This window comes from Neoarius graeffei, chromosome 7, assembly GCF_027579695.1.
Source record: "Neoarius graeffei isolate fNeoGra1 chromosome 7, fNeoGra1.pri, whole genome shotgun sequence".
NCBI classification, from domain to species: domain Eukaryota; kingdom Metazoa; phylum Chordata; class Actinopteri; order Siluriformes; family Ariidae; genus Neoarius; species Neoarius graeffei.
The window spans coordinates 80,768,574-80,792,835 of NC_083575.1; the positions used below are offsets into that span (position 1 = coordinate 80,768,574).

The 24,262-nt window shown below is 38.4% G+C and overlaps 1 protein-coding gene across 2 annotated transcripts; it reads right to left on the bottom strand.

Annotated features, from left to right (window-relative positions):
* Nucleotides 1-4,131: 4,131 nt before the first annotated feature.
* Nucleotides 4,132-16,726, bottom strand: LOC132889717 (caspase-6-like). Of its 2 annotated transcripts, XR_009655087.1 has the most exons (6): nt 16,592-16,726; nt 15,574-15,650; nt 15,312-15,487; nt 10,571-10,715; nt 5,428-6,010; nt 4,132-4,240 (listed from the first exon to the last, which is right to left on the bottom strand). XR_009655087.1 is itself a non-coding variant. In XM_060926489.1 (5 exons), the coding sequence occupies exons 1-5, from the start codon at nt 16,714-16,716 to the stop codon at nt 5,787-5,789; spliced, it is 747 nt and encodes a 248-aa protein (XP_060782472.1). In that variant the 5' UTR covers nt 16,717-16,726; the 3' UTR covers nt 5,246-5,786. The 2 variants fall into 2 exon arrangements, 1 of the variants encoding a protein (XP_060782472.1); XM_060926489.1 differs by lacking the exon at nt 4,132-4,240 and having other exon boundaries at nt 5,246-6,010.
* Between the last annotated feature and the right edge of the window lie 7,536 nt (nt 16,727-24,262).

A 24,262-nucleotide genomic window follows, 5' to 3' on the forward strand; every position in this document is an offset into this window, starting at 1 on the left:
AAATCTGCTGGAGTCAGATTGTTTAGTTTACCCACTGTTAAAATGTGAGAAAGACCCCAAGTGGAAGATCTAACCCGTAGACGACAGAGACAGTGGCTTGCAAATCTGAACAGATCAGACATTAAAGAGACCAGCTACAAATATGTAAGAGTATGTGCAGATCATTTCGTAAAGGGTAAGTTTATATTTCTACCATTTATGTGAACCATAGACAAAATATCTCATCTCATTATCTCTAGCCACTTTATCCTGTTCTACAGGGTCGCAGGCAAGCTGGAGCCTATCCCAGCTGACTACGGGCGAAAGGCGGGGTACACCCTGGACAAGTCGCCAGGTCATCACAAGGCTAGACAAAATATATAATGTAATAAAATGTAGATAGTTGAGCTCGGTAAAATGTTGCCTTAGAAGATGTCAATAATTAGGTTGGGGTTTTTTTTTGGTTTGTGTTTTGTGTAACATTTGCCTACATCAGGAACCTACCGTACTAGATCATTACAGTAAACTTGCGCTAAACTTTTGTATGCTTTGATCTGCTTCTCAGTGACGAAGCTAGTAGTTGACACCAGGTAATTCATGATGTTTTTGTAATTCACACTCGGCCACATCTGTACATCATCTTCATACTCTACAACATTGCTGTACGGATCCACCCCTGAACATTCTTTTATCTTTTCCCTGTATCTGACCTTGTCACTATTACTCAATTCATGATATATTTGCGAAAAATTACAGCACTCTCCTCGGTTGCCATGGATGCTATACCACAAAGACGGCAGACACAACAAAATCGGACAGCATCATGGGAGATTCGTGACGTAAGTGCAAACGGTCTGTGCAAAGAATGGGAACGGTTTTACCAGCATTGTGAATTTGCTTTCAGCAGACCTCTCTTGCTTTCAGCAGTAAGTGTTCAGAAAAGGAAAAAAATATGCAACCTACCGGTAATGAACTTTGTGGGAGATAAAGGCCAAGAGATGTACATGACATTTGAATGGGGGACTGTACAAGCCGGACAGGACCAGGCTCTGGTAAGTGAAAAAGACGTGCTTGAACGGGTCACGGGCAGGGGCGGTCCGACCGAGCAGCCACCCGGGGTGGCATCGCGGGGGGGCGGCACGAGCGCAGGCACGAAAAAAAAAAAACGGTCCCAAAAAAAAAAAAAGAGCTCGTGCAGGAGATCAGGAACTTTCCTGACTTGCCATCAGCAACTGTGACCCCCCTTGAGCTGATCACATTCATGCACGAGAAGGAGCTATCAGAGATCTACTCCAATTTCTGGACTGGACTCAGAATTGCTGCCACTCTGCCTGTCACTGTGGCTCAGGCAGAGAGGAGCTTCTCGAAGCTAAAACTGATCAAGACTTACCTAAGGTCAACAATGTCACAGGAACGGTTCAGTGGCCTTGCTGTGATCAGCATAAACCACGCCTTAGGGGAACAAATCTCATATGAAGACATTGTGGAAGAATTTGCATCCAGGAAGGCCAGAAAAGCCAACTTTTAGGTTGTGCTTTCACTTTTGCATCCTGAATATAATTGCCACTTAAATGTATATAGACTGTTTTCCTCTTACTTCTTTTGCACGTCTTGTTATTTATGACAAATTATAGTGGTTTGCCATTTTTGCCACTTTAAAGAGTGTTAACTTCTTCATTTGTTACTTCTTGTTATTTATGATACACAATAGTGTTTGTTATTTCTTCTTATGTGTACAGTCATATGTATAGGATTTACCTCTTCTCTGTCATTAGTTCATTTATTTATGATACATGATTGCGTTTTACCATTTTTGCCACTTTAATGTATAGTATTTTTAGATCTTTTGTCACTTCATGTTATTCTGTAATTGTGATTGTTTAACTGTTTAGCTTCTTTTGTTATTTATATGGTGCAACTTTAATGGAGGTTTAAGTCTTCTTGTTAATAATAATGGTGAATGGTACTCTATGATAATTCATTGTGCACTCTGTTGGTAAAACTGACTGACTTGTGCAATATTTTGACCATCGGGTGGTGCTGTAGTGCAGTTGTGCTTTCTTAAATAGCTGTGGATAGCTGTAATGCGAAGTCATTGAGTCTTTTTGTTTATTGTTTATCTTTTATTGTTTATTTGTATTTTTTATTGCACTAGTCATTAAAACTGGAAATTTGTTCTTGAAAATAGCTGTTGTGAGTTTGTGTATGGGGTCGTGTGTGCTCTGGACGAAGTTAGTGTTTTCTTAGATGGTGGGTGGGAGGTGGTTGTCGGGTTGGGCCGGGGGGCGCCAGCAGGGGGTTTCGCCCGGGGAGTAAATCACTCTAGGATCGCCACTGGTCACGGGTAAATTCAAATCAAAGAAAAATCCAATAATGGTGGTAGTTAAATTTGATAGACAGCATCAGAAAGATGGGGAAAGCTTTGATGACTTTGTAACAGATTTGAAACTGTTATCGAGAGGATTAGATGTAACACATGGTGACAAACTGATCCGAAATGCCATTGCCTATAAATCAAAGGATGAGAGAGTGAGGCAGAGATGCCTAGAGAGAGGTGCAAATCTTACTCTAGAAATGGCTATAAACATAGGGAGAACCTTTGAAGCAACCCAGGATGGAATGAAGGTAATAGAGGGTGAAGACCCTAAAGCTACAGTAAATAAGCTGTCACAGAGAAGAGTGGCATGGTGGTGTAGTGGTTAGCACTGTTGCCTCACAGCAAGAAGGTTCTGGGTTCAAGCCCAGCAGCCGATGGGAGCCTTTCTGTGTGGAGTTTGCATGTTCTCACAAAACATGGGCTTCCTCTGGGTGATCCGGTTTCCCCACTGTCAAAAGGCATGCAGTTAGGTTAACTGGATACTCTAAATTGCCCATAGGTGTTAATATCTGGGCTGTGTTCCCTGGTCAGTCATAAGTACAGTAGTATGGCAGCTGCCTATGGCGCCTTTGTATGCCTTCGACTTGGCCATGTTGAACTGTGTCCTTCACTATTCAGCTGCAAGAAAGGATGATTAGCCACTCTAAATAAATAAATAAATAAAAAATAAAGAGGAAACTACCAACCTCATACTAAAAAGAAGTATTTTGGAAGTAGAAACCAGACAGCTAATAACAACAAAGTCAGCAAACCAGAATGTTGTAAAAGATGTGGATTGGCTCCACACAAGCCACAGCAGCGCAGTGGGACACTTCATGAAAATGTGCTTTCACAGAAAAGCTGTGCATTGTGTTGATGAAGCATTGCCTGACAACGATCATGAGACTGAAGAGGAATATGAAATGAGTTTGTTGAACATTCACCCTCTCAGTGTATCTTCAGTACACTGTAAAAAAAGAATAGTTGAGAATACTTGAAATTTCAAGGCAACCGTCTGCATTAAGAATTTTATGTTTTGCCAATGATGTGCCCATGATAATCCAAACTATGATAACACTGTTATCTTTATTAAGAATTCTTAATTAAGTCAATTTTCAATTCCTCATTCTGCCAACATAGATTTCTCTTTTTGCTGAACAGTGGCATTCACAGTAGTGCAAAAAGGCAATTGAAGTTATCACAATTTATCATTAAACTATACATGCCTTTTTTCATTGTTCTACACAATTACAAAACTTCAATAATGTACAATAAACTTCACACTTTTTTAAAAACTTTATTTCAATAAGCACTTTTGAACAAAATCAAGTATTTGTATAATTACAGCGCATCATGCCCCCTGAGTTCAATCTTCCATCTTTTTAACCATGAATAGGCTACATGAGGTTTCATTTCTTTAATCAAAACATGGCCCTTCAATACTTGAACTTGGTTTCACAGGCCAAGCTACAGTGCAATAATAGGTGCACTTGTAATTGGGGCGTCTTGTCATTCTAATCTAGCTGCTCTGAAACACAAGCTACATCCATGTCAAAACATTCATAATAATAATAATAGGGCGGCATGGTGGTGTAGTGGTTAGCGCTGTCGCCTCACAGCAAGAAGGTCCTGGGTTCGAGCCCCGGGGCCGGCGAGGGCCTTTCTGTGTGGAGTTTGCATGTTCTCCCCGTGTCTGCATGGGTTTCCTCCGGGTGCTCCAGTTTCCCCCACAGTCCAAAGACATGCAGGTTAGGTTAACTGGTGGCTCTAAATTGACCGTAGGTGTGAATGTGAGTGTGAATGGGTGTCTGTGTGTCAGCCCTGTGATGACCTGGCGACTTGTCCAGGGTGTACCCCGCCTCTCGCCCGTAGTCAGCTGGGATAGGCTCCAGCTTGCCTGCAACCCTGTAGAAGGATAAAGCGGCTTGAGATAATGATATGAGATGAGATGAATAATAATAATACATCTGTTTTGTATAGCGCTTTTCATGGTACTCAAAGACGCTTTACAGGAGATTCAAACACACACACACACAGACAATAGATAAAGAAGGTGATCTGCAGGAAGGTGACGTATCAAGTGTCATAAGCAGTCTTGAACAGGTGGGTTTTGAGATGGCGCTTGAAGGAAAGTAGTGTATCAGAGTTACGGATGGCCAGGGGGAGGGAGTTCCAGAGGGTAGGGGCAGTGATGGCGAAGGCTCTGTCTCCGAGGGTCCGGTACTTGGACGTGGTGATAGGAGTGAGGAGGTTGGCATCTGCAGAGCGTAGTCGGCGGGTGGGGGAGTGTCGATGGAGGAGATCAGTCAGGTACGAGGGTGCATGGGGGGGACATGGTCCTTCTAACTGTTAAGATGCAGATTGACTTAGAACATGACCCTGCACAGCCTAAATACACACTGGCTGGTTCAGAACATGGGCCTGCACAACCTAAATGCCATAAGGTTCAACATGTCAACATGAACTTCAACCGGAGAGAGAACCACATTGCCCAACCCTTGCATTTGGGAGAGGAAACCCCGTGTCTTGGTCATTAAGAGCATGCACTGAATAAACACCTGTGGCAATTATGTATTTTCAATTCAGATTATTCACTATTGTATATTTACACATCATTGAGGTGCACCCTATCAGTCTGATGTGGATTTTTCTGCTCGTTAATAATTATTCATATTTTCTTGTCCATTCAATTGTGAATATGGAATTACTTGAACAAAGCGTAATTCTATTTTTTACAGTGTGGAGCCAAATCTAGAAAAGCACAGTGACGACTGGTGTGAGACTATGCAAACTGGTAATGCGTCACTCTGCTGTGTGTTAGACATGGGTGTGAAAGCAAATGTTCTAAACATAGAACAACTGAAGAAAGCATCACCAGATGTGCCTTTGCATAAAAACAAAACACAGCTTTTCTCATACACAAAGCACAGACTGATCCCGAAAGGTTATATGTTCTTCCCTACACAGTACAAGGATAAGTCACATGAAGAAAAGTTCTACATAGTGGATGGCCCATATGAACCAACATTATCTGGCAAAGCATGTGCAGTTCTACGTCTTGTAACATGTGCATGCATTGGATCCAAACTTACAATAACTTTTTCACCAATATCCTGAGGTGAAGAATGCAGTGGGTACCCTTCCAGGAACCTATTCGATCAAGATAGACCCATCAGTGAAACCTGTAGTTCATGGTCCTAGAAGACAGCCTTACTTCCAAAAATAAAGGTGAAACTCCAAGAGATGGAAGCAGGTGGACATTTAGCACGTGTGTCACAGCCAACAGATTGGGTCAACTCAATGGTTGTTTCCATGGTTGTTAGTGGTAGCTTAGTGGTTGGTTTCATAGCTCACACCTGGAGTTATGTTAAGTGTCATCTCATAGTTAATGTCGATTAAAAAAAAAAGTCAAAAATGTTTATTGAGTAATGCGCTGGGAGTAGGTGCTTTACTATTTCTTGCATGTAAAGTAGAGTCTTTTAGTCAGCAAAGAGGTGAAGCAGGGCATCTGTTTTTTTATTTCACCTTTATAGGTGACTTCATGTCTGGAGACCTTCAGGTTGACCAGTGTCAGGAGCTCGGTGAACTCCATAGTTGAGCCATGCTCTTGCAGTGTTTCACATAAATCCCGAATGTAGAACGTTCCAGACTCTACATGACGGAATGAACGGAATCCTATTCAGAAAATAAATTAAAATCAGTGTTAAAAAATGAACAGCCAATAATTCTATATGATCTAGAAGTGATAAACAAGCTGACCTCGACAGAAAATAGAAATGTTGTAACCGCTGTACTGAAAAAACCTTTAGTTCTGTATGTGAAGAGTTCCTACACCAAGACTTCATCACATATTCATATGCATTTAAGTTTCATGGAAAAAACTTTTTCATAGAAAAGTTTTATATAATACAGTGGATATAAAAAGTGTACACACCCCATTAAAATGATAGGTTTTCTGATGTAAAAAAAAAAATGAGACCATGATAAATAATTTCAAATTTTTTCCAACCTTTAATGTGACCTATAACCTGTACAATTCAATTGAAAAACAAACAAATCTGTTAGGGGGGAAAACATAAAAAAGAAAAAGAAAAAAACGTACAATAAACTGGTTGCATAAGTGTGCACACCCTTAAACTAATACTTTGTTGAAGCACCCTTTTAATTTAATTACAGCATTCAATCTTTTTGGGTTCACACCTGCCATCAATTAAAATGACTCTGATTAACCCCAAATAAAGTTCAGCTGTCCAGTAGGATTTCCCTTACATTTACTCAGTTGCGTCCTCCAGCAAAAGCCAGGGTTCACAGAGAGCTTACAAAGCACCAAAGGGATCTCATTGTTGAAAGGTATCAGTCAGGAGAAGGGTACAAAAACGTTTCCACAGCATTAGATATACAATGGAGCACAGTGAAGACAGTCATCAAGAAGTGGAGAAAATACGGAACTACAGTGACATTACCGAGAACTGGACGTCCCTCCAAAATTAATGAAAAGACAAGACGAAAACTGGTCAGGGAGGCTGCCAAGAGGCCTGGACATCCACTGAAGGAGCTGCAGGAATTTCTGACAAGTGCTGGTTGTGTACTACATGTGACAACAATCTCCCGTATTCTCCATATGTCTGGACTATGAGGTAGGATCAAAGAAAAACATCCAGGCCCGGCTAAATTTTGCAAAAAAAAAAACATGAACTCTCCCAAAAGCGTGTGGGAGGACGTGTTATAGTCTGATGAAACCAAGGTTGAACTTTTTGGCCACAATTCCAAAAGGTATGTTTGGCGCAAAAACAACACTGCACATCACCAAAAGAACACCATACCCACGGTGAAGCATGGTGGTGGCAGCATCATGTTTTGGGGTTGTTTTTCTTCAGCTGGAACAGGGGCTTTAGTCAAGGTGGAAGGAAGTTCTAAATACCAGTCAATTTTGGCCCAAAACCTTCAGGTGTCTGCTAGAAAGCTGAAGATGAAGAGGAATTTCATCTTTCAGCATGACAATGGCCCCAAGCATACATTGAAATCAACAAAAGAATGGCTTCACCAGAAGAAAATGAAAGTTTTGGAATGGCCCAGCCAGAGCCCAGACCTAAATCCAGTTGAAAATCTGTGGGGTGACCTGAAGAGGGCTGTGCACAAGAGACGCCCTCGCAAGCTGACAGATTTGGAGCGCTTTTGCAAGGAAGATTGGGCAAATATTGCCAAGTCTAGATGTGGCAGGCTGATAGACTCCGACCCAAAAAGACTGAATGCTGTAATTAAATCAAAAGGTGCTTCAACAAAGTATTAGTTTAAGGGTGTGTACACTTATGCAACCAGCTTATTGTATGTTTTTTTTTAATGTTTTTCCCCCCAACAGATTTATTTGTTTTTCAATTGAATTGTACAGGTTATAGGTCACATTAAAGGTGGGAAAAGTTTTGAAATGATTTATCGTGGTCTCATTTTTTTTTACATCAGAAAAACCGATCATTTTAACGAGGTGTGTAGACTTTTTATATCTACTGTATGTATATAATACAAGTCTCTGAAGAGGCTTTAATCATTTTATGGAAAGAGTTTTATACCTATCTTCCAAATTAAAATATATTTTTACAAACCGCACATTCATGAAACTCAGACATTTTCTATGAACTATTTATTCCTTTTCTATTTACTTAATTATTATACAGTAATGGTTTGTAAGTATTATAAATGAAAATTTGATTGCTACTTTATTTTTATTGATATGATAATGATTCACTGAGGTAATATGAATGTTTTAAATAAGAGAAATAGCAGAAGTTGTGCACTACACTGAACCATGTCTGAAAAAGTTGGCATGTAGAGTCTTGTTGAAGAGAATCCAAAGTCAGACAAATCCAAAAGGAAGAACAATAATCAAAACATTACACAGGCAAAGCATCAGGTAAAAGCTGGACACTAAGGTACTGTATAATGCAGTGCCACCATTAGGGTGCATCAGTTGCCCTCACTTTCATAAAATCTGATGCATTTTTGTTTGGGTGTTCCTTTTCACCAATAAAGACATCCTGTACAATTTTTTGACCATATTCAAAAGTCTAATGGTGGCACCATGAGGTTCATTTTTTGCCAAAAAACGCTTATTTTATGTTTTCGCGTAAGGTTTGAATCACAATGTTGGACTCCATTTATTGATTTCTTGTGACCCAGAGATCATGTTAAGAACCTTTGCAAGGGATTGAGAAGCATTAATGTGATTCATAATACATTTGTATTGTTTAAAAGTAGTTGAACAATGATTCAATGAACAGCTAAAACTCAAACTGTGCTTGATAATATATTTAGAATATGTACTAAAAATGTGTATCTAAGATATTTGGTATACTCTATAAGGTGCCATGATGTTTCATGAAAAGTGATCGAAATTTTGTCATAAAAGTCATAAAACAGCAGCTTTTTCCATAACTTTGAGCTCCTGGTGCCACCGTTAAACTTTTGAATTTTGTCAAAATATTTCACCCAGTGTGTTTTCTTACCAAAAGGAACATAAAAACAAAAATGCATCATGATCGGAGGAACTTTTCATTTTTAGGGGGCAACTGATGCACCCTAGCCACTATGTATATATTTTTAGTGCTCCACAAATTCATATCTGTATCTGAATACAGCCAGAAGTGAGCCTGGTCTAAACTGGAAAGGGTTTTCATATTTGTGAACTATGTGTAATAAAATGTTTAACTAGTCGCCTAACGTACAGTAAATGGCCATGGCCCTGACTAGGCAGTTACTAAGAATTCGTGCATTAAACTTTTTTTGTATTTACGATTTTTTTTTTCTGTCCCATGAGCTTCATATTTGACTACTTGCTCACCCGTGCATGAACGTAAAGTTCTTGCTAGTACAAGTTTTTTTGTTGCCTCATGGGATCTCTGTCCAGCTCCACATCTGTAGTCTCGATCTAATGTCCAGTGAAACTTTCTGACATGTTTTCTTATAAAATAAATTATTATACATACAGGACACTTTTTACATGGAATAAAAACATGTATTCTATTCCCTTCTAGTGGGTTTCATTCATTTGATTTGATAGCATGCAATATTGTTAGCATATTGCTTATCCTACGTGTATTATGTCACTCCACCCAATGGAGAATGAGCGTTGAATATGGTTTACGATATTGCATGGTTGTCAAGACAACATGACGTCACACATCGGAGACATAAAACTTCCATGCTAGCAAGCGATTGGGACAAATTGTAAACAAACATGGCTGCCAGGCTTGCTTCATTAAATACAGAAGATTTTGAGAGAATTTTGAAAGAGAAAGACACGTTGAGCACCGAAAAGGAATCTGTATGTATGTATGTATGTATGTATTATAATAATAATAATAATAATAATAATAATAATAATAATAATAATAATAATAAGATTGACTGGCTTTTTCATGGATATCAGATATATTCCATTCAGCTACTCATCTTTGACTCATTCAATATCATGCTAGCTGAATGGAATATATCTGATATACCACTCAATGCCAGCCAATATTATTTAAATAGTACACCTCCAGGTACATAATAAAAACACGCTGTCTGATCTTTTTTTAACATAACTTTATCCATAGCATATATATAAAACTAACATGGAAAGGGTTAGCACAACAGAGCTTGGCCCCAAATTAAGTGCACCCTAACAAAATAAAATAAAAATAAAAACAAACAAATAACATGTAAATTGAGAATTATGATAATTTTGGATAGGTAGAAAAATGAAATCATGATATATGTTTAAACAGTTGAATAATATTAACTAACATACACTAAAGGCCGATAACTAAGAAATAGTTTGATATATCTAAAATTATATGAATGTATTTCATTTAAAGCAGTTTATAAGTAAGAATGTCAGGAGTGTTTTTCAAAGTATACTGGATACAGTCTGGTAATTAAATTAGAAACAACAAAGTTTGTGACAGAAAACATTTTGTGACATTTTGAATAATTTATTCATATTTACTTACATCCTGACTGGGCCCAAGGTAAATAAGAGCCAGTAATTAACTGATGAATGGCTGCCTTCTATATACTGTGTGATAACAACTTGATTGAAATGTAACGAATTTGCTTCAAAATTATTTTAAATGTAAATGGAGCACCAGCATTTTGGATAATGAACATCCAGTATTATAAGGTAGATGTACTAAATACACTCCTGGCGAGATAAAATGTGTGGGATTCACAATTTTCATTTGTTTATTTCATACTCACCCTCTGCTACAGAGTAACACATGAGGAAATCTGCCCCTGCTGGGACAGTGTAGATGTTAGCTGCTTCCTCTACCTCTTCCTCATCATCACTGTCCCCTGCCATCATGCCGGTCACAGCATCTTCATATTTCTCACCAGCGCATGCCTGTAGGTTTAGACATACACAAGTATCATATACATAGCAAAAGTATGGCATGTACTGTCAATCTGTGTCATCAAAAAAGTCACACACTAAGAATTCATTGGACACGTTTAGCGTCGCTTACAGTGAGCGTTTGCCGTGGCATTGTTTCAGCAACCTTATACAACATCAAAACATTTATTTCTGTCCAGACTTGCATTAGTTTTCCACTGAGATCTTGCATTGATGTTGGGAGAGTCGAACCACTCTGTAAAGTCTTCTCCAGCACATTCCAAAGACTTTCAAATGGGTTAAGATCAGGACTCGATGGTGGCCAATTCATGTGTGAAAATGATTCCTCATGCTCCCTGAACCACTTTTTCACCGTTTGAGCCTGATGAGTCATGACATTATTGTATAGTTCAATAGCAATTCTTTCCTTAGTTTGAGATAATCTAAATCTACAGTGGATCGATATCGATTAGTTTTTATGTCCGATAATATTGGATCGTAACTACTGTATATAGTAATGATGTAAAGTGAAAGTGCTGCTTCACTGCTGTCCACCAGGCACCCAGCAGAGTCACACCATAATAAATATTGTGGTGTTGTTTCTGGCATGCGGTGTCAAGGAAAGGAATGAATATGTATTCATAACTGATGTGTATCTCATTATTGGTGTCACTGTCACAAGACAATGCAGTAATTTATTGACGTGAAATACACAACACTACACAATTTGATGGTTCATATGTTATAATATTATTTTTCTATTAAGGTTGATTTTGTGCCCTTGCAAATATTTGACATTTATTTTCCTTATATATATATATATATATATATATATATATATATATATATATATATATATATATATATATTTCCCTTAGTTACATTACACTACATTACACGCTGTTAGTGATGCATACCTGCACGTGATTAATGCGCAATTAGTGCACCTATATAAAGACTGTTTAAATGCATGCTCAGTGCGAAGTATTGAGTTATTCTGTGGACACTTTATCAAGCCTTAGTTCCTTGTTTGCATTCGCAGTTACCTGATCTGTTTTCTTGTTTCCTTATATTTGATTCTGCCTGTTCCTGTGAAAGCCTATTTGTGCCTCGCCTGACCTTTTGCTTATTTATCGTGTTTGATTTCTGCTTGCCGATTTGGATTGTCTGCCTCTTTTCACTTTACTTACTTATGGCCCTTAGCTCCTCCTGGAGCATAGGCCATCGACGATCTCCCTCCTCTATCTCATCCTGTCTTGGGCTAGCCTCTTAAGTGTGTTTCAGGTGTAGCCCCAGCTCTTCATTACAGCCTCAACACCACGCCTCCAGGTGTTTTTGGGGCGTCGTCTTTTCCGCTTGCCCTGGGGATTCCATTTGAAAGCTTGCCTTGTAACACTGTCTGGATGTTTCCTCAAGGTGTGGCCAATCCATCTCCCCTCTTTTCATTATTCTTAATAAAACCTATTCGGCACTTACTGTACATCCGTCTCCTATGTACCTAGACCCTGACATTATGATTGTAGACAAATAAAAGAATGTTTTTCAACAAGTTCAGGATTTATCTCTCATAGGGTTGATTTGGAAAGCTGGCATTTACTTTCAATTTCACTTATATTTTGAAAGGGCAAAAATTCCTTAGGACTTTGTTTATAGCCAAAGCTAAAGACTCTGAGTCACAATGATATGAAGAATTTACAGTCATATGATTTGCTGGTGAAAAGACCAAAGGTCAAGTTATTTCAAAATCCAGAGTAAATAAAAGAGAATTTCCTGTAAGAGGTTGTCATTTCACTGATTTCAACCATCATTCTTACTTACTATCTGATAATAGTCACATCAGTTGGGTTTTATTCATAGTGTATAATATGTTCATAATTTTGGTATTTATATTCATTAATCATAAGTGTGTTACATGCTATATGTGTCATCACCATTTCAGAATTAATCCAGAATTGCTTCCACAATAAATGACAAAAATCAAGTTAATAATGTTTTTCAACCTACCTATAAGGAGCATAATATCTTATTTATTTTTTAATATAGCTTTTAATGCTTTCTTTTATTGCTTTCTAACTATGCATAGGTTGTTATTAGTCATAATGGTTGGGTAGTACAATGGTTAGGGGAAGCCATGATTAAGTCTATCTAAAACATCTTTGGAACCAAAAGGTTGCTGGTTCGATTCCCTGGACCAGCAAGACTGGCTGAAGTGCCCTTGAGCAAGGCACCTAACCCCCAACTGCTCCGGCAAGAGTGGTGGCATACCTTGTGTCTGATTAGCCAAAGAAAAACTGATGATGCGATTATCGGTTCAGGCAGGAGCATGACCAAAACTAAAAAACTTGTGTGGTATGGCATTATAATAAATATTCTGTGGTTGGTTGAAGAGAGCAACTGGACTTGCTTGACGATTCTTGAAAACGTTTCGCCTCTCATCCTAAAGGCATCCTCAGTTCTGTCTGATTACTAGGGAGTATCCAGTATTTATCCTCTCATGGATCATCATAGAATCCGAATCAGAATGCTGATGGCTGCATTGTAGGCGGCTGATAAAGATGTCATAGACACCCACCTCTGTTCAGTGATGGTCGTTCCAGGTTGACAAAAATGAACGATCCTCTCTGGCTAAGATGTCTGCCAGTTTTCTGGAAGTCCTCTCATACTCCCGCACCAGTCGAAGGGATCTCATCCCAAAGTGCATAGAAACATATCTGTGAAGAAACTCAGTCGCCCAGGAACATAGTAATCTGTGGTTGGTTGAAGAGAGCAACTGGACTTGCCTAGTAGTCAGACAGAACTGAGGAAGCCTTTAGGATGAGAGGTGAAACGTTTTCAAGAATCGTCAAGCAAGTCCAGTTGCTCTCTTCAACCAACCACAGATTACTATGTACCTGGACAACTGAGTTTCTTCACAGATACGTTTCTATGCACTTTGGGATGAGATCCCTTCGACTGGTGCGGGAGTATGAGAGGACTTCCAGAAAACTGGCAGACATCTTAGCCAGAGAGGATCGTTCATTTTTGTTAACCTGGGGCGACCATCATTGAACAGAGGTGGGTGTCTATGACATCTTTATCAGCCACCTACAATGCAGCCATCAGCATTCTGTTTCGGATTCTATGATGATCCATGAGAGGATAAATACTGGATACTCCCTAGTAGTCAGACAGAACTGAGGATGCCTTTAGGATGAGAGGCGAAACGTTTTCAAGAATCGTCAAGCAAGTCCAGTTGCTCTCTTCAACCAACCACAGATTACTATGTACCTGGACGACTGAGTTTCTTCACAGATACATTATAATAAATAGTGATGCATTACATTGAATCAAAAGGCAGTGTACAAATTAACTGTTAATAAAATAATTCCTCAAACTTTGGATAATTTCAATAAAGCTATATTTCTTCTTTGCTAATGTGCCCTTTATATATAAATTTGTGTAAATTCATATACTCGCATATTTATTCAAGGTATACATATGTATTTAATGTATCACTTTGCTTAATTTTGGGGTGGCACGGTGGTGTAGTGGTTAGCGCTGTCGCCTCACAGCAAGAAGGTCCTGGGTTCGAGCCCCGTGGCCGGCGAGGGCCTTTCTGTGCGGAGTTTGCATGTTCTCCCCGTGTCCGCGTGGGTTTCCTCCGGGTGCTCCGGTTTCCCCCACAGTCCAAAGACATGCAGGTTAGGTTAACTGGTGACTCTAAATTGACCGTAGGTGTGAATGTGAGTGTGAATGGTTGTCTGTGTCTATGTGTCAGCCCTGTGATGACCTGGCGACTTGTCCAGGGTGTACCCCGCCTTTCGCCCGTAGTCAGCTGGGATAGGCTCCAGCTTGCCTGCGACCCTGTAGAAGGATAAAGCGGCTAGAGATAATGAGATGAGATGAGACTTTGCTTAATTTTGTTTTCTCATTTCTTTATTCATTGTTAAACTTGGCTTGTTCTAACGATTATTGGCACCCTTTGTAAAGGTTGGTAAAAAAAAAAGGGGGGGGGTTGGGGTTAGAAACAATCCACCTTTTGGTGAAGTAGCTTCATCTCACACTGAAAAAATGAGAAAAATTCAACTTTTAATTGAAATGGATTTATTCAGAGGAAAAAAAAATCCCTCATCAAGAAATAATTATCTTCAACACTTGATGAGGGTGCCAATAATTGTGGAGGGCACTGTATATGTACTCCAGATTTTACAGTAATTTACTGGCAACCTGGTTGCTAGGATTTAAACACACAACCTTCCAATCTGTAACCCAAAGCCTTAATCACTGTCGTGGTGTTACAGATCAGAAGGTTATGTGTTTAATCCCAGAACTTCCAAACTGCTATGACTGGGTCCATCAGCTCAGTGTGTCCTGCATCAGCCAAAAGAGCTATTATAACTAGATTATATGTTATTTTATACTGTGCAAGATATATTACTTTACGGTAATGTACCGTAATATCTTGTTTACTGTTTTACAGTTGTTTACTGTAAATACTTTATTGGAAATCCAGGTTCCCAGTAAATTGCTGTGTTATTTTTTATTTTTTACAGTTTACTTGAATAAAGGTGGATGAAGTGCCATAACGAGGAGTAATAAACTGTTGTTGTTCAGTGACATCACAGTTACCTGGAAGATGAAGATCTTGGGCTTCCCAACAAGGCTCTTGCACTGATCTCCTCTGAACAGATCTGTTATAGCCTTAATATGAATGTCATCATCGTAGGCGGAAATTTTCCTTTCTTCCCCATGAGTCAAGAAAATGCAGACAAAGCAGTCAGCATCTGCATGGTTGGCTGCAGCAGCTGTGGTTAAAAGTTAATAATGTTGATATAACAAAATTTACAGAAAACAAATCAGTTTTCAAAAACATGAAGTTTGAGAATTGTACCTTTACGTAATTCTGTTAGCACCTCCTTCTTAGTTTTGTCATTGTAAGTGTTTACTTCAAACCCTAAGGCTTGAAATCTGAAATAAGAATGGAAAGCAGCCAAAGATGTAAAGAGATGGTAATTTTACGTACTTTGATTTTTAAAGCTATAATATTTTCAGAGAAAAGTAGCATGGACATGCAATTATAAACACTTAATACAACTAGATAGAACTCAACACTAATGGCGTCGATGGGGATGCCTCCGACTGGTAGACTACACGCCTTATTAAGTTGTGATTGGGGGATGGACATTTGACCTCACAGTGACCTTGACCTTAGACCTTTTGATCTCAAAATCTAATCATTTCATCTTTGTCCCAAATGCACAAATGATGAAAGTTTGGTGAAATTCCTTTCATTAGTCTTTGAGATATGGTGTTCACAAAGTTTGGGGGTGGACATTTGACCTCGCAGTAATCTTGACCTGTGACCTTTTAACCACAAAATCTAATCAGTTAATGTTTGTCCCCAAATGCACAAATGGTGAAAGTTTGGTGAAATTCCTTTCATCTGCCTTGGAGATATTGTGTTCACAAGGTTTTCGGACAGACATTTGACCTCACAGTGACCTTGACCTTAGACCTTTTGATCTCAAAATCTAATCAGTTCATGTTTGTCCCAAAGCGCACAAATGGTGAAAGTTTGGTGAAATTCCTTTCATTATTCTTTGAGATATCACGTTCACAAGGTTTCGGGACGGACGCACGCACGGACGGACAACCCGAAAACATAATGCCTCCTGCACCTTAAGGTGGCGGAGGCATAAAAATATATCGGATTTAGGGGAGTTACAAACCTGAATTTCAAATCTGAATTAGAAAATTCATGGACTGATTTCAAAATTAAAGAACAATTTACCAGAGACTTACAGGACACCTGAAACATTTATGTGTGCAAAGAAAACAGGTAATTACTCAGTCATTTTTTTCCTAACAATGAAATGATCATATTTCTTTTAATGTTTGTGAGTGTGCACCTTTCTGTGAGGTTGTCTCTGTCTTTATTTGTGCCACAGCGTTTCTTTAAAGATCTACGCGTAAAGACTTCCTGGTTGAAGATTAACGCCAAGCCTCGCCTCTCGTGGTCCATCTTGTACTCCATTGGTGAATCAATTCTGCTCGCAATCAAAAGCACATCATATAGTTTTTAAAATACAAGACGAAATTATTTTGCAATATTTTATGGGCCTGACACATACACACAACTGCATTAGTCTCATCTCATCTCATTATCTGTAGCCGCTTTATCCTGTCCTACAGGGTCGCAGGCAAGCTGGAGCCTATCCCAGCTGACTACGGGCGAAAGGCGGGGTACACCCTGGACAAGTCGCCAGGTCATCACAGGGCTGACACATAGACACAGACAACCATTCACACTTACATTCACACCTACGGTCAATTTAGAGTCACCAGTTAACCTAACCTGCATGTCTTTGGACTGTGGGGGAAACCGGAGCACCCGGAGGAAACCCACGCGGACACCGGGAGAACATGCAAACTGTGCACAGAAAGGCCCTCGCCGGCCACGGGGCTCGAACCTGGACCTTCTTGCTGTGAGGCGACAGTGCTAACCACTACACCACCACACTGTAAAAAAAAAATCCGTTGTTTTTATGGAAAAATACTGGCAGCTGTGGTTGCCAGAATAATCCTGTTAAAAATACAGTGAAATGTAAACAACATTACAGAATAACTTGTATATTTCACTGGGATTCCATGTACAATTAATGATAACTGAATGTAAATTTTACAGGTATTCAATGTACAATAATCAATACATAACTGTTAATTTTACAGATATTCATTGTACAATAAACAATGATTGCATGAACATTTCACCGGGATTCAATGTATGATGGTTACAAGCAATGATCTACTAGACAGATATTTTATTTGATTCAGAGTTTTACGAAATGTGCCGGAGAGCCTCTACTGACTTTAACAGGACAATGATGTAATTTTAACTATCAAATTCGGTTTTAGTATTACAGTTTGTCTGTGTTTAAACTACAACAATTTGTAAATTCTACAAAAAAATACGATCAATTCAACATATTCTTACTGTTAAATTAACAGTGGTATTTGGTAAGGAGTTTTACAGTATATTGATGTAAATTACACACTGCTTCATTGTTTTTGTATTTACAGTTTTTTTATGTCATGATTTTACATAAATTCACTGTTAATTCTACGGACATTTTTTACTGTGTATGCCGCCCCAACTGCATTAGTTCGTGACAATTATTTTTCTAAGGCCATAGTGAAATTGTTGTATTATTTACCCTGAATTTATCTTATACTTAGGAGGTTTTTTGATACAAGGATCTATTAAGCTGAGCCTACACTGTAAAAAAAATCCCGTTGTTTTTACGGAAAAAAACTGGCAGCTGGAGTCACCAGAAAAAATCCGTAAAATATACAGCAAAACGGTAATTGCTTTTACAGCACAGCATGTACATTTTACAGTTTAAAGTAGCAAATATAACAGAAGTCCAGTGTTTTATATGCTGGATTTAACTGTAAAATGTACAAGCTGTACCGTAAAAGCAATTACCGTTTTGCTGTATATTTTACGGATTTTTTCTGGTGACTCCAGCTGCCAGTTTTTTTCCGTAAGAACAACGGGATTTTTGTATGCTGGTTTCAATGATCTACTAGACAGATATTTTTTGGGGGGGGCTTTTTTCACCTTTATTGAATAGGACAGTGTAGAGACAGGAAATGAGCTAGAGAGAGACTGGGAAATGACCTTGGGTCAGAATCGAACCCGGGTCCCCATTCACGGTATGGCGCCTTAGTCGACTGAGCCACGACAGTGGCCGTTTTTGTATTTTTTTTAACAGGGCAATTATGTAATTTTAACCATCACATTCTGTTTTAGTATTACAGTTTGTCTGTGTTTAAACTACAACAATTTGTAAATTCTACAAAAAAATATGATCAATTCAACATATTCTTACTGTTAAATTAACAGTGGTATTTGGTGAGGAGTTTTACAGTATATTGATGTAAATTACACACTGCTTCATTGTTTTTGTATTTACAGTTTTTTTATGTCATGATTTTACATAAATTCCCTGTTAATTCTACGGACATTTTTTACAGTGTAAGAACAATTTTTGAGTTTAAATATTTAAAGGTCATAGGCAAGGGTCGGAGGTGGAGCGTAGAATATCAATTTTATTTTCTCCCTCGTGCGCTCTCCTTGTTGCCTCCCCCCCCCCCCCCCCTTAGGTGGTGCCTAGCACAAAGATTTGCACACTACATTCACATACCACACCTATCTCGCCTGCGCGCGCACACAGCCTCGTTCCCTCACTCCCCTCCTCTTTGTCGTGTGCCTGCGCACGCTCTCTCTCCCTAGCTGCTCTTTATCTCAGTGCACAGCTGCGCACACGCACGCATACGCCTACACTCACACACACACACACTCACACAGACACACATAAACAGATGATTTCCCTCTCACATTTTAACATTCACTTGCCCCCACACTAACACTTGCATATAGCCCATTGCTTCTGATCACCATTAGTGCCTTGGTTATCATCATATTCACTGCTGATTTCTCATCCTGTTTACTGCTGGTTATTATTCTACTTACTACTGACTATTGCTTTATACACTACTGATTCTTATTTGTATACATTGTATCACCATTTTTTTTAAATTGAATTATTCCTTGGCTGCTATTGTTGCTATATCTGATCAGTATTAGTTTGCTAATTTGTGGCAGCTATTTCAATAAATGGTACCTTTGGAGTAAACTGTGTCCTGTCTATTGCTACAGCATTCACTGAGTGCCAACCTCTGCCAGCAAGTCCTCTAATTGCCTTCGCCCATTTGCTTGTTATATGAATGTTATAGATCGAGAGTTAATGTATTACATTAGAGCTACAATACTCACTAAATCTATAGAAGCATCACCACTAAGTTATTCCATTGATTTTAATAGTTTAGCTATAAACTATTAGACACTTGAATGAATGATTAATGAATTTATGAGACTGATCCCTTTTTACATGAGACTGATTCGATAAGCCTATTGCACCTGCACAGTAAAATGTCCCAGTGCTGTTATTTTAAATCTCAGCACTCTTGAACTCTTGTTGCTTGTATAATCTAATTTGTGGGCCAGAACTTAAAAATATATAATTTAGCAATACACTTCTAAAATAAAAGTAAAAATACATTTTGATTGTCTGAAAAAAATCTGCATTATATACAACACCATAGTAAACCATCCCTTGCATTTAAGTTAACATTTAAAGGAGATTAAGTAATATATTTAGATTTTTATATATGATTTCTGAATATTTTGAATATATACATTACAAAACTAAATGCAATCATAACGAAATGTAAAAATTCAGAGAGGAAAAAGGAATAGAAACTTACCTGAAACCTGAGACTAAACAAATGAACAATGGGGTGGAGTTCCTATGGTACAGTTCCTACAGACGGGGTGGAGTTCCTGCTTATTTCACAACTTTTGCCAGTCAGCATGAATCTATTTACTGCAAGCATAGCACCACCTACTGAACAAATTTAAATAAAAAAAAGCATGTACTGATAATCTCTCAAATTACACACATACAGAGAGAACTGTGTAAATAAAATTGTGAGTTTAACCTTTACCTAATTATTGGCTAATTGAAAAATTATTATTGGACAAAATGGTATTATTAAAATTATTATTATTGGTACACCCTGGACAATTCACCAGATCATTGCAAGACTGACACATAGAGAAAAACAACCATTCACACCTACGGTCAATTTAGAGCCACCAATTACCCTAACCTGCATGTCTTTGGACTGTGGGGAAACTGGAGCACCTGGAGGAAACCCACGTAGACACAGGAAGAACATGCAAACTCCACACAGAAAGACCCCCATCAGCCACTGGGCTTGAACCCAGAACCTTCTCGCTGTGAGGCAACAGTGTTAGCCACTACACCACCATATACAGGATTATGTGTTATTATATACTACTAATATGTATGATATTACTATTTAAGCTATTACAGTACCTTACTGTAAGTACATTTACAGTACAATCTTGTTGCCAGAAAATTAATTTATGTCATCCTTATTATAGGGAAGTCGTAAGACAGTATAAAATTTATTTTTGTACTCTAATATGGAAACACTTATTTCCAGACTAATGGCAAAAAGGACAAGGACACATGAATCATTAAAATGTGTAATGACTCATAACTTATTATTTTGTTATTATATGACAGCTGCTTCATACTGATCCTAGAAAAGATTGTAGCACAGTAGTTTTGCTCATACCTACTGTACATAGTAATAATATTCTTGAAATCTGTCAATCAGGATTTAAGCCTTACCATAGCACTGGTTAAAGTAGTAAATGGCCTGGCCTCTCATCAGAGTTATGTCTCCTTGCTTCTGTTACTTGACCTTTGTGCAGCTTTTGACACCCTTGATCATATTACTTTCCTTGATAGACTAGAAAACATTGTTGGGATTAAGGGAACGGCCCTCTCCGGGCCCAGGTCTTATTTGACTGATTGTTATCAGTTTCCAGATGTAAATGGTGACTTTTCCATGCATGCTAAGGTAAATGTTGGTGTTTCACAAGGTTCTGTTTTAGGGTCACTGCTTTTTTTCCCTATAGATGCTACCTCAGAGTAAAATTATTTACAACCCCGATTCCAAAAAAGTTGGGACAAAGTACAAATTGTAAATAAAAACGGAATGCAATAATTTATACATCTCAAAAACTGATATTGTATTCACAATAGAACATAGACAACATATCAAATGTCAAAAGTAAGACATTTTGAAATTTCATGCCAAATATTGGCTCATTTGAAATTTCATGACAGCAACACATCTCAAAAAAGTTGGGACAGGGCAATAAGAGGCTGGAAAAGTTAAAGGTACAAAAAAGGAACAGCTGGAGGACCAAATTGCAACTCATTAGGTCAACTGGCAATAGGTCATTAACATGACTGGGTATAAGAAGAGCATCTTGGAGTGGCAGCGGCTCTCAGAAGTAAAGATGGGAAGAGGATCACCAATCCCCCTAATTCTGCGCCGACATATAGTGGAGCAATATCAGAAAGGAGTTCGACAGTGTAAAATTGCAAAGAGTTTGAACATATCATCATCTACCGTGCATAATATCATCAAAAGATTCAGAGAATCTGGAAGAATCTCTGTGCGTAAGGGTCAAGGCCAGAAAACCATACTGGGTGCCCGTGATCTTCGGGCCCTTAGACAGCACTGCATCACATACAGGCATGCTTCTGTATTGGAAATCACAAAATGGGCTCAGGAATATTTCCAGAGAACATTATCTGTGAACACAATTCACCGTGCCATCCGCTGTTGCCAGATAAATCTCTACAGTTCAAAGAAGAAGCCGTATCTAAACATGATCCAGAAGCGCAGATGTCTTCTCTGGGCCAAGGCTCATTTAAAATGGACTGTGGCAAAGTGGAAAACTGTTCTGTGGACAGACGAATCAAAATTTGAAGTTCTTTATGGAAATCAGGGACGCCGTGTCATTCGGACTAAAGAGGAGAAGGACGACCCAAGTTGTTATCAGCGCTCAGTTCAGAAGCCTGCATCTCTGATGGTATGGGGTTGCATTAGTGCGTGTGGCATGGGCAGCTTACACATCTGGAAAGACACCATCAATGCTGAAAGGTATATCCAGGTTCTAGAGCAACATATGCTCCCATCCAGACGACGTCTCTTTCAGGGAAGACCTTGCATTTTCCAACATGACAATGCCAAACCACATACTGCATCAATTACAGCATCATGGCTGCGTAGAAGAAGGGTCCGGGTACTGAACTGGCCAGCCTGCAGTCCAGATCTTTCACCCATAGAAAGCATTTGGCGCATCATAAAATGGGAGATACGACAAAAAAGACCTAAGACAGTTGAGCAACTAGAATCCTACATTAGACAAGAATGGGTTAACATTCCTATCCCTGAACTTGAGCAACTTGTCTCCTCAGTCCCCAGATGTTTACAGACTGTTGTAAAGAGAAAAGGGGATGTCTCACAGTGGTAAACATGGCCTTGTCCCAACTTTTTTGAGATGTGGTGTTGTCATGAAATTTAAAATCACCTAATTTTTCTCTTTAAATGATACATTTTCTCAGTTTAAGCATTTGATATGTCATCTATGTTCTATTCTGAATAAAATATGGAATTTTGAAACTTCCACATCATTGCATTCCGTTTTTATTTACAATTTGTACTTTGTCCCAACTTTTTTGGAATCAGGGTTGTATTTGTAAACGTGAAATTAGTTTTCAATGTGATGCTGATGACACAGTTGGATTGTTTCAGCAGTGCCAGATGTGAGACACCAGTTTAATGAAGTTTTAATAAAGTTTTGATAAAGTTTTCAAGCAAGTTGTGGGAACATTTCACAAACTTCAGGTGCTTATATTTGTGGGTAACTGACAGAAAAGCCTTTTTTCCCTGGCATACACTACCGTTCAAAAGTTTGGGGTCACTTTGAAATTTCCTTATTTTTGAAAGAAAAGCACTGTTCTTTTCAATGAAGATCACTTTAAACTAATCAGAAATACACTCTATACATTGCTAATGTGGTAAATGACTATTCTAGCTGCAAATGTCTGGTTTTTGGTGCAATATCTCCATAGGTGTATAGAGGCCCATTTCCAGCAACTATCACTCCAGTGTTCTAATGGTACGTTTGCTCATTGCCTCAGAAGGCTAATGGATGATTAGAAAACCCTTGTACAATCATGTTAGCACAACTGAAAACAGTTTAGCTCTTTAGAGAAGCTATAAAAGTGACCTTCCTTTGAGCAGATTGAGTTTCTGGAGAATCACATTTGTGGGATCGATTAAATGCTCAAAATGGCCAGAAAAATGTCTTGACTATATTTTCTATTCATTTTACAACTTATGGTGGTAAATAAAAGTGTTACTTTTCATGGAAAACACAAAATTGTCTGGGTGACCCCAAACTTTTGAACGGTAGTGTACCTTCCAAATAATCTATTGGCATGGAGCTGGACATATAAAATGCAGTGAAGTCAATCTACCTAAAGTTGTCTAAAACCATGCTGGCTAATTTGGACATGTTTGGGTAGTTAGATACCATAGTGAAATTGACAAGAGAGTAAATGAATTGCTGTAAAAACCTAAAATACACTTGCTTAAGAACACCTTTAGTTCATTTGTCATAAGACCCTTATACAGTATGTCTAAATCCAAAATTGTGCTGCTTTATACTCATTATCTATCTATCTATCTATCTATCTATCTATCTATCTATCTATCTATCTATCTATCTATCTATCTATCTATCTATCTATCTATCTAGATAGATAGATAGATAGATAGATAGATAGATAGATAGATAGATAGATAGATAGATAGATAGATAGATAGATGCAATGTGCCCTCCACAATTATTGGCACCCCCTTGTAAAGATTTGTAAAAGGGATTAGAAAGAAATCCACCTTTTGTTGAAGTAGCTTCACCTCACACTGAAAACTGAGAAAAATCCAAACTTTAATTGAAATAAATTTATTCAGCGAATCCCTCAGAAATAATTATTTTCAACAAAAACACATGTGCTACTATTATTGCCACCCCTGCATTTAATACTTTGTACAACCTCCCT

What these genes read in the sequence shown, in the direction of transcription:
- LOC132889717 (XM_060926489.1), bottom strand. Translation starts at nt 16,716, where the DNA reads ATGGAGTACAAGATGGACCACGAGAGGCGAGGCTTGGCGTTAATCTTC. An exon ending in AGAGACAACCTCACAGAAAG is followed by an intron (nt 15,651 to 16,591) that starts GTGCACACTCAC and finishes TTCTTATTTCAG; the next exon opens with ATTTCAAGCCTTAGGGTTTG. An exon ending in CCAAGATCTTCATCTTCCAG is followed by an intron (nt 10,716 to 15,311) that starts GTAACTGTGATG and finishes CTAAACCTACAG; the next exon opens with GCATGCGCTGGTGAGAAATA.